This window comes from Pyxicephalus adspersus, chromosome 1 (genome assembly GCF_032062135.1).
Source record: "Pyxicephalus adspersus chromosome 1, UCB_Pads_2.0, whole genome shotgun sequence".
NCBI classification, from domain to species: domain Eukaryota; kingdom Metazoa; phylum Chordata; class Amphibia; order Anura; family Pyxicephalidae; genus Pyxicephalus; species Pyxicephalus adspersus.
The window spans coordinates 68,789,763-68,801,453 of NC_092858.1; the positions used below are offsets into that span (position 1 = coordinate 68,789,763).

Below are 11,691 nucleotides of genomic sequence, written 5' to 3' on the forward strand. Positions count from 1 at the left end.
ATGTCATTAGTTGTCCAGTGAAGGGGTTCACAATCTAATGTCCCTACCATAGTCATATGTCAATAACACAGTTTAGGGACAATTTGGGGGGAAGCCAATTAACCTAGCTGCATGTTTTTGGAATGTGGGAGGAAACCAGAACATCCAGCTGAGCCGAGAGGGCATTAATCACATACTGATGGCAGCAGTATGATCTCAGTTTGTGTACTGCTTATAGGTATTTTCATGTGCCCAGATTGAGGTATTTTGGGTACCTGTGATAATTCATCAATGCACTAGTAAATTTCTGAGGATGCGAAATAGTCGGAGATAGCCTTGTGCATCCGCCGACATCTCTTGTCATTGTACCCATAACTACCCAGTCTGGCAGATTACATCTTCTAGTAGTTTGCTGAGATCTGTTCCTAATTAGAGCATTAGTGAAGGGTTAAATGATTGATTCTGTACTGAAGGTCTGTGACCCCAAGAGAAGCAACCACTAATGTGCCAGAGGAGTAACAGTCTTCCTCACTCGAGAATGTGAACAGATGTCCAAGGGGATCAACTGGACAACCAGATGCTGCCTTTTGAGGCTGATTTGCGTTTGCTGGTCTCTGATGATCCAACACTTTGCCTTCAGCTTATTCTCCAGCTTGCTAGGCCGATGGGTAGGCAGAGGAGCGTCAGGCTGTGAGGTAAGCAGCAGAGTGGTAGTGCCCTCCAGAATGACTTCCTGTCTGCATGAACTGGAGATGGCCAAACTCCATTCACAGCGTCAAGGACAGGCGTCCATTTCCCCAGAGCAGAGAGATTCCCTGGTGAGAGATCTTAAATTTCTAGTTATGGACAAAGACATACCGGTAGTTGTATGAAAAAAAAATTGCCATTAGAGCCATTTGCCCCGGGAGAAGAGGGACGCTATCTGACCCAGAGTTGAGATGCAACATTGCCACTTGAGCTGGATCATGACTACAAGGCTATAAAAGATGCTATAGTTGCTAAATATGAACTAACACCAGATGTTTACTGGAAAAGGTTCTGGTCCCTGCCTTGGGGAAAAAAAGAATCTTGATCCTTCCTGGTCTTAATTATGTTAACATGACAGATTTGCTCTTTTTTGTGGACCAGGCTTCCCTTTCAGCAGTCTGCTCAAATGTATGGGGGAAGGCCTCTACATCATTCTGCAAGTGTCATTTTTTTTTAAGAAAATGGCTGGCCTGGTAGAACCAGGGATCCCAGAGGTCATTGAGAGTGCCTTTATATGCGGGGCTGACTGCTGCTGCAAAACTTAATTGATGTTTTTTTAATCACATTCTGCAGTTATGGTTACTTCCACCTCTGGGCTGCCAGCAACTGGTTGGTTCCTTGTGGAGCAGTCAGTATAAGCTGAGCATTCGTCTCTCATTGTGCTGCATCAGCCTGCTGTTGTGCAGCGTTTGCAATAAGGAGTTGCATAAGGACTTCTTCCATGGTGCAACGCCAGCAACTCCTTCAGTAATCATTTTGGGCTGGAAAAAGGGGTTCTATCTCTTTAAATGTCTCTATAATTTCAAGCACTGCAGTCTTCAGAAATTAGGTGCCAGCATCTTCTACTATATGTGGGATCGCCTGTAGCAACAGGGTGTCAGAATGGTCCAAACATGAGAGGCACAGTTAAAATTCAATGCAGGATCTGGCCTGTATCTTTAATGTAGCAAATTCAGCCCCCCCCAAAAAAAATGTTGGCTTGGCTTGAGCAACTAGCTGGCTCACTCATATCACTGACTAACTAGAGCAGGACACACTTGGTCTTCCACACTTTTCCTTGGTCAGGCTCTAGGACCCTAATAATCCCGCATTCCACAAACCAATATGAAAAGCCAGCTAATACAAAACATTTCATGATCCTTAAAACGTGTAATATCTTTGGCTAGGGAATACACTCCATCCAGCACTTTCCCTCCAAGGCTTTGGAACACTAGGCCACAGCATCCAAAAACAGGTGTAATCCTCAATTGCTGGGAAAACTAATCAAAACCAGATTGTGGATACCGGGTGTTTTCCGAACCATCATAATCTATTTGACGCCTAATAAACTTCGGACAAGTCATAGAATATCATTAGATTTATTAGTTTAATCTATTCAGACTGCCTCCATGTTCTAACAGACAAGACATTGTCAGAGACAGCTAACATTCTTCTTTAAATTTTGTATGCTGTGCTAACAGAGTTCAGTTATCTTTTAGGTTACTTAGGTGAGTAAAAAAAAGTATTTTGATTCAATAGATATTAGTTTTACATATATAATTTACAACACATTATAACACATACATATTTATGCCCTTTAAGCTTTTCTTTATATTTTCTACTTGTAAGTACGTCTTTCAGTTTCTATTTCTTGTAAACCCCTCTTTTTTAAACATACACCAAAAAAAAAAATAGCTCTGCATGCCTCAGCATGACAAAGAGTGAGACCTTGCCCTTTAGAAATCAATTTAACATCAATAATAACCTAAGTATTTCTCTTTCAGTTTCTATTTCTTGTAATCCCCTCTTTTCTTGAAATAGTAGCCCTGCATGTCTCACACTGAACAGCTTGGTGCTGGGATATATGTATATCAGGCTGGCTGCCATGGCCCAATGTGAAACCATGGCAATGATTCATTACACTATATTTGATTTAATGTGTGTTTATCCAATTATGTTGTAATTGATAATATACAGCAATTGATTTTCATTGTTGACCTGTATAAAAAAGATATGTATATAGTTTAATTATTAGTTGTATGTAATTTGATATGTGAAATAATACTTGCTCTTTTCCTGCATAGACATTTCTTACTTATTTATGTATGTCTCTGTGTCACATGGGGCGCAAAGCCATGTTTCCTGTACCTTATTGGAAGTGGATGTGGGGTATTTTATGTCCAGCTTGCATTCCATCCGCTGTGATGATCTGCACACCCCGTGACACCAGCATGCATCAGGGGAGACTCTTTTATTGCACATTTATTTGCATTATTGAAATCTTATGAATCCTCCTACGGTTTTTTATTTTTATAATAGGTTTATGTGACATCTGGATCAAACAGATCAAAAACTTTGGTTTGTTTTCAATATAATTGAATTTGTAGAATGTAGAGGCAAACATGGCTTCTTCCATTATAAGTCAATGGGCCTAATTTATTAAAGCTCTCCAAGGCTGGAGAATATACACTTTCATTAGTGAATCTGGGTGATCCGGCAAACCTTGAATAGATTTCTTAAAAGTCATTTGCTATTTATCAGCAAAATTTTAAATTAGGGATCAGATCTATTCAGGTTTGCGGGATCACACAGCTTCACTAATGAAAGTATCTTCTCCAGCTTTGGAGAGCTTTAATAAATCAGGCCCATTAACTCTACCAAATTGGACGTGGCCAGGTATTTTTGTAAACTTTTGGGTTTCTTTAGTATATAATAAATATATATATATATAATATTATAAATAATATATACAATAAATATTAATGGAAAATTCCAAATGTGAAATGCTATAGTACCATTTCAAGTTTTTATAACATCTTTTTCATCTGTTTAAGTACACGGGAGGGCTTTAACCCCCCTAGCGGTAATCCCGAGTGTGACTCGGGATGGGAAAACTATGCAAAAAGCAGTAACCCCGAGTCACACTCGAGGTAAGTTTGGGGGTCCCCCTTACCTCAGCCCCACGCTCCAGCGGCGATCAGACGATCTCGCTGTGATACTTGGGCGCCTCTCTGTCGGTAATCTGCTTTTAATTTTTTTTTATAGTAAAATACACAGAAAAACACAAAATAAAAGTATAAAAATACATTTTAGTGCACCAAGCATCATTGCCCAGTGCCCTGATTTACATTTTGCCCACTATTAGCCCTGACCTTGATCTGACCTTTTGATGACTTTTTGATCACTTCCTGAATGTGTCATTTCATCACTTTGTCTTTGACCTTGATGTTCCTGACTGATTGCTAGAGACTGCATGGCATCCAAAAGGCATCTCGCCAGCGCAAGCGCTGTTTTGGGGGAATTTGAAAGCAGCGAGTGCTGTGCGCACATGGTGTCCTATTGACCTTGATGTGGACCAGGCAGCACCGCCAAGATTTCCATTCACCGGCGCACCTGGGATGAAAATTGAGGCTGAATGCGACGACCCCCTGGCATACCTGAAGTTGTTTTTGACCAATGAAGTTATCGAAAAAATTGTTGCGGAGACAAACAGGTAAGCCGCTCTTGTGTTTGCTAACTTTCTAAAATTTTTTGCTAATTTTTTTTTATGCCAACATGTATGCTGCTCTGTGTTTGATAACTTTTTGAAATTTTTTTATGCCAACATGTGTGCTGCTCTGTGCTAACGTTTTAATTTTCTTTTTTATGCCAACATGTATGCTGCTGTGTGTTTGCTAACTTATTACTTGCAACCTTCACACTATTAAAGAACATATCCTAAAATACAATTTTTATTTTGTTTTATGCAGGTACGCTGGACAACAACGAGGTGCTCCACACCTGAGGTTTGCAAGAAGCAGAAAGTGGTAACCTGTGACCAAGGATGACATTTGGCTGTTTTTGGGCTTGGTGATCCTGCAGGGAGTTGTGGGCAAATCCGTGCAGAAGTGTTACTGGTCCAAGAACAAAATGATTGCCACTCCATTCTTTGGCATAGTCATGCCAGAATACCACTTTTTTGATGAGTTTACCCATCCTGCACCAAAACTGAAGAACATTTGGGAAGTGTCTCAGATGATTCTACAAAATTTCCAGCCAACCTATGTGCCAGAAAGAGATGTCAGCATTGAGGAAAGTCTAATGGCTTACAAGGGGAAGCTCAGCTGGGTGCACTACATTGCGTCAAAGGGGGCACGATTTGGCGTGAAGACCTATATGCTGTGTGAATCCTCATCTGGCAACATCTGGAATATGGTGCTATACACTGGAAAAGGGACACAGTTCAACCCCAGATACAGCCATTATGGATTGGCAACATCTTTAGTGCTATCCCTCCATGAGCCATTGCTAGGTCAGGGCTATTGTGTCATAACTGACAATTTCTACACATCTCCTGAGCTTTATGAGTTCCTTCTGCAACACAGAACAGATGCCTATGGAACCATTAGGGCTAACCGGCACAACTTGCAATCATTGTTTGCAAAAGGAAAGCTGAAGACAGGAGAAACTGTTGCCTGGCAGAAAGGAAAGATGATGGTCCTGAGATGGCGTGACAAGAGAGATGTGTGCCTGATGAGTACTGCCCATGATGCCTCCACTGTTCTGGTACACACAAAACGTGGGAAAGAAGTGATGAAGCCACAGGTGGTGACTTGGTGTCACCTTTGATTCTGCCCTCTCATTTAAGCTCTTCGGGGCAGGGTCCTCTCCTCCTGTGTCACTGTCTGTATTCGTTTGTCATTTGCAACCCCTATTTACAGCTCTGCGTAATATGTTGGCGCTATATTATTCCTGTTTAATATTATAATAATAATAATTGTTTGTTTTGTGGCTTTATGTCAGGCAGCTATTCCTCTAAATTTCAGAAATTTCCTACCATTTGCACTGAGGTACATTTGAGGGAATAGCAGTATGAGCGGGGAGACACACAAATGTGGGAAGCATTCCATTTTGCATATATAAACTGAGAGAGACAGATATTATTTTTGATATTGCCTAGCCCAGGAGGTAAATTCTTCATAAAAGAAATAATACACCCATTGTAATGCAACCAAGACCATATAAAGTCCAATGGTCTTGTTATACATATATATGTTTGTTATACAATGTTATTGTTTTTCTTGAACACTACCTGAATTTTTTTAGCCCATATAATGGTATGTAACACTCCAAGGTCCCCCCGTTCCTTTTCTCACTTATTTTGTCCTTTGAAAAGTTTAGAAGAAACATATTTCTGTTGATATTGTATTGTATTTATTTTATTTTTTCTTGTCCATCTGTTGTAAAAGAGTAAAACTTCAATAATAATGATTGAAACAAAAAAAAAAAGCTGCAAACATACAACATTTATTTACAGCTTTATCCAGCCCTTCAATCCCCTTCCAATGTAAAAAAAAAACCTTGGAAGGAGAACCTGAAGTATTTGATACAAAATATCTTCTGAATTTGGCATTACATATTTGATTTTACCACAATGGCTTTTTATTTGTTGTATATTTTCACAAAGTATATAGCAGCTTATAGTAATTACAACCTTTTTATAGGCCATGTTACTAGAATTTTTAGGAAGAAGATTAAAAGAAAGGTTAATAGGTGCAATTAGAAGTATTTGCAACATGGTTCATCACACAAAATATTTGCTTGATAAAAGAATAAACTGATTTTATAAGCCAAAAATCACATTTTTGAAGTGCTTCGTTGTCAATGGATTTTCTTTTGTGAAAAAAGATTGTTAATTTGGGCACATACAGAAATACAGACACATGCAGAAATGTAACAAAGTCTGGCCTAGCTATGATATTGTATGACTACAAAATAGCAAGGGTCAAATGGCCAGATGATCCAAACTATGTTTACAGGACATTTACATGGTATACACACAAACACATGCTGCATTTTTACCATTTGCGATATAAGGCAGCACACTTTTTTGTTTTAGGATTCTGAACCTGTTGGTAGTAGGTAGCCTTAATCTGTGCAATTGTTGAAATTATCTAAAAACTGGCATGTGTAAACTAGTATTTATGTTGTAGGTGGTCACCTCGTAATGCAGATTACCATGTCCTGCTATAACTTCACCCCATACTTGTATTGAAGTTGTAATGTAAAAAAAGTATGCATACAGAGCTTTCTGTAATCTCTAATATTATACATCTCTTTACTCTGTGTGTTGTCATATTGAGATTGCTATTCTATCACTGTATTTTTATATGAAGTTATATTTTTAATAGAGTACAATACATGATGTATATTTATGATGTTTATTTATACGTCGTGCTGAGATAACATTAAATCTAATTCCTAATATTGTAGGTTTGAAAATTCATATCGCTTGTAAAACTTTGCCCGTGCAACTACATCATTAGAATAATCCTTGCCAGTAGTACAACTGTCGATAGAATCAAAACTGTTGATGTTCCCAGGACCAGCATTGTATGCTGCAATCGCACCTACAACACAAAGAAGGTAAATTGTACACACATTTGACACTGTCATGTATCAGAGTTTTAAAGTTTAAAATGAGTACTAGTATAGTTTACAGTTGCGGGTGATTTTTTTTTTTTGTATAAATTACATGAGCTGCATAACTTTTTTTTTAATCTTATGTTTTTTCGAAAAGTTTTATAACTTAATCTCTGAATGTATAACAAAAAGTTCTCAAAGCAGACCTGTATCTTGTCTATGCAGAATAAAGATGTAGGTTCAGGTTAATGCCCCACTTCTTAACACATACATTTTCCTGTCCTAAATTTCTTAAAATTAAAGTTCACTCTTTAAGACAATCTTTCCCAGGACTGGTTTTCTGCACCCATGTGACAGTACTGGGACAATCACCAAGAACCAGCCAGCGCACTGTCACATAAGAGCAAGTAGAATAAGTCAACTGCCCCAATATATCCAAAATGCCTGATGGCTAAATGAGAGGCTAGGGACTACAGGAAAGGTATGTGCTTCTGCAGAGCCAAATTTACCAGTTAGTGACCGATTTGCTTTTTAGTCCATTGTACAGTGCGTGAAGATATCTGATGGATAGTTGAAGAATAATGCATGCAGGGTACTTTCCCAGGTATTGCATCCAAAATCATGATAGCACTAATTGTTTGTAATACCAAAATATAAAGTGACAACAAATGCTATTCCTAGGTCATTGGAAAAACTAAGAATAATGGAGACCAGTGCTTTAAAAAAAACAATGGCAGCTCCTATATCTAACCTAACGAGATAAGTTTAAGGTNTTATTTATTTTTATACATACAGTATGTTGGCTAATTTTAGGTATTGCATCTCAATGGATTGTACATTTAATATTTGTTTTTGTGTATGATTACCTTTCATAACTTGGCTGGCTGACCAGCTTGGGAATTTTTGCCTGATTGATGAATACATAGAGCACAGTATTTCTGTTGCCTGTAAAATATGCTCTTCACTGTCCCATGCTCCTCGGGGAGAATGCCATCTTTTGTCAATCTGTCAGTTATAGAAAATAATAAAAAAGAATGTTATTTTGTATAAACTAGTATTTACCATTTTAGGTTCATGAACACAACTATACATAGAAACTTTAGAATAAAATAAGAAATACAATGACTGAAAGTAAATTAAAGGGTTTGTGTACACTAACCAGGCAGACAAAATGCATAGACTTTAAAACTAAACTTATGACAAACTGCCTATAGTCATTGTACAGGACAGAGTGGGATGGGTACTGAATAGAAGATATGTTTCCCCCTCATATAGAGCACCAGCTCTTTAAAAAAAAATGGGGTCATTTGGGAAAAAGTCCAGAATCAGTAACTTTGCAGAGAGCAACTCTCATTGGGTTGCTCTTTTTTAATTTGTTTAAAGGCTCTGGATTCTGGAACAGGAAGGATGGGACTGGGTGGGCCTTCCCATTTCACCTTTTGAGTTTGGTTACAGCCAGGCATGAGGTGTAGCACAAGTGTGCTGTCAAGTTTGGGAAGTGAAGTGGAATGGCAGCAGGTAGGCAACAGACACGCCTGAATTTTGAGCTCTGTTAAGGAGCTGGATTTCTTTAAATGGGAAGCTGTTCATTTGATTTATGGACTGTAGCATTAATGCTAAAACTGAAATGCAGAGAATGGTACCTTGGTCTCTGAGAACTCTGCACTTTCTTACATTTATGTTTTGCTTGAATTAAGCTGAAGAAAGCTGCATTATTTTGGAGCCGATATGTACTGCACCCCTCTCCCATTGTGTAGTGGTTATGCTTGTCTGGTCTAAGGGATTCAACAGCATTGCTGCTTATTACTTTCACCCTAAATGAATGGAGGATTAAGGATAAATACAGACTTAAATTACCTGCATCAGCCCAAAAGCATTGCCATGATCACCCCATTTATTGGGGTCTAAAGCATTCCCAGCACGGGATTCACGAGACATGATTGCTGCAATTATAGCTGCATCCACACCGGTTCTCTTTGACACAGATTCAATCTTTGAGTGGTAATGGTTCACCCTTTGCAGATCTGTTTCTGCCAGTCTTTCAGATGCGGTTATCCCTTTAGCAAAAAAAAAAAAAGTTAACATTTTGACCAGCATTTAAGGCGAAGATGCAGCTTTGAAAATATAAAGACATCCATGGAAAAATAACTAAACTAGTTGTTATAGAGAATATGTACTGTTTTCAGATAAAGAACACTTTGATTTGAGCAATCTAGTTCTAGTCTAGTTAGTTCTAGTTAAAAACTTTTGTGGATAGTTCTTACATGGGCCAGCCCTATGTATTCATCACATATGCATGATATGTTGTGTTTTGTAGTGCTAAAACAATGGTTTTGCTTTATTGCCTCCTTTCACAATGCAATACACATAATCTAACTTCCAAAAGTTATATTAAATTGCCTAACACACCAAATTATTAATAATATTATATTTATTGCAGGCTGTAAAAAACGTTATTCTTAATTCCTTTTTTAAGGTGATACACTCCAAGCTGTTATGCTTCATTTGGGGTAGAAAGGGTCACTGTCACAGCTCCACAAGGCCAAGTGGTGGATCCATTGTGTCACCAACCCAGTGGGTGGAGACGTGGATGGAGCGCAGGGTCTAAGCAGTAGCTTGGTCTTCTCCAGAGCCTCTGGAGGTGAGGTTGTTATGCGGCAAGCTACTGCCAGGTTGCGCTCCCCCCCGTGCCCGCCAAGGCAGGTGACTGCTAACAAGCAGGAACCAAAATGTAATGTAGAGGAAAATCCAAAAGAGTAGTCAAACGAGCCAAAAGGTCAGGGTAGGCAGCGATCAGGAGTAGTCAAGGTCAGGCCAATAGTCAGGGAAGGCAGCAATCAGGAGTAATCAAAGATCAAGACGAAGTGGGTACACAAGGAATCAGAAGCAAGAGAAATCGACAAACAGGTAACTGGAAGCAGAGCCAAAGGTACTCCTTGTTCAGGCAACGTCCTAATGCCAGGTCACTTGCTTAGGAAGGGAATGCCAGGTGATGGGTGTAGATCATGTGAGCCGCAGACACCAATCCCACCAGCAGAGGGAGTGCTGTTGCTGAGATAGTCTCAGGTGTTATTCAGATGTTTGCCAGCAGGGGTGGTGCGTCTGCAGAATACCCTGGTTCTCTGAGGCAAGGGGGCAGCTGACAGAGAATCACCTGACCTGAACCAAGAAGTAAGAAGAGTGTTGGATCCAGAGGCAGGAATGGTGCTGGCAGCAGGGGACTACAAGCAGGGTGAGGTGAGCAAGAAGGAGGCACAGATGATCTGGACCTGCGGGGATCTGTGACAGTCACCGACTTGGTAGAAACCTATTGTTCTGTGCAAAAAGTGAAGGTGGACTGGGAGTACCAAATATCTCTTTGTATTATTTAGCCTCGCATATGGTATGGGTTCTCCTATCAATGACTCAGCTAACAATTTCTTCAAACTGTTTATAATATGCCACCAGGGTAATATGAGAAACACTTCTTTGAATCAAAACTATCACCATCTCCCTCACCCCTTCTGCTGATTTTAGGTAATCCCACAATTCCTTGTGCCATGGAGGACCAGGTATTTCTGAGATTGGGTACGGAAGGAGTTGTGAGAGAGATTCACTTTATATATTAGGGTTGATCTATTTACAAATTACATTTTTGGAGAACTACACAGCTTTTAATTTTTTTACATTCACTCACTCAAGGCCTAGCTGTAACCACCCTCAAACAATCTTTATGCTCCCCTGTGACGGTCAGGGCTTTACCTGCAACTCTTTTTTCCACTACAGAACCCTGGAGAGACATTGTTTGCAGATCTCACTGTACATGCTTGAGATCTGCATTTTCTTTCCCATTGCAGGAAAAGCCCCTTCTGTGCATGCCCCAGTAGCCATAACCCTCCTGGGATATGTGACATAGCTATCCAAGGAGGCTATGTGCTCCCATTCAGTCTATACCACTGCAGCAAAAGGCGGTAAAAAAAGAAAAGGAGGGGCTTCCCTCCTTAAAAAGGTGTCTTAAGGAAAAAATAAAATAGATAATGTTACTTTGTATAAAAGGGTTATCCCTAAATACTTTCTTTCTCTTTCCCCTTTAAGAATCATTGTCCTATTTTTTTTTTCTAATAAATTTTTCTATTCAATAATAGTTTACTTTTTTAAATATTTTATTCAACTTGGACATAGGTGTTTTTTTAGTGTTATATTAAAAAAAGAGCAACATTTAAAAAAACAAAACAAAAAACTTTTTTCTAAGTTTATTACATTTTTTTGTTATGGGTTGCATAAGTTAAACCCATTTTTGTAAGACAATACCACCAAAAGAAAGTCCTGTTTGTAGAAAAAAGGAGATATGCATTACTTTTTATCTTATGTACTAACAAAGTTATTGCCCAATAAACATGAACAAAATAGGATAGGAAAGGTGCAGGGATAAAAGTTGAACTGGTTGTATTAGTATATAGTAAAGTGCTTGTGCTTACCAGAAATATTTTGCCCATCTTGACGGCCAGTTTCAAGTGAGGCACCGGTGGTAGGAATTTGATTAAGATCGCCATATGAGGCTAGAAAAGACAAGTTACAGTTTAAAAACTATTCTTATATTTTATA

At 39.0% G+C, this 11,691-nt stretch overlaps 1 protein-coding gene across 1 annotated transcript in view; it reads right to left on the bottom strand.

Moving 5' to 3' along the window:
* Positions 1–6,891: 6,891 nt before the first annotated feature.
* The window catches only part of LOC140332001 (lysozyme g-like), an 8,221-nt gene continuing 3,421 nt past the window's right edge, over positions 6,892–11,691 (bottom strand). The window contains exons 3-6 of the mRNA XM_072413318.1: positions 11,565–11,645; positions 8,965–9,164; positions 7,974–8,112; positions 6,892–7,094 (exon numbers count right to left, since the gene is read on the bottom strand). Of these exons, the coding sequence (XP_072269419.1) occupies positions 6,946–7,094; positions 7,974–8,112; positions 8,965–9,164; positions 11,565–11,645 (569 nt within the window). The 3' untranslated portion in view covers positions 6,892–6,945. The remainder of the gene's footprint in view (positions 7,095–7,973; positions 8,113–8,964; positions 9,165–11,564; positions 11,646–11,691) is intronic.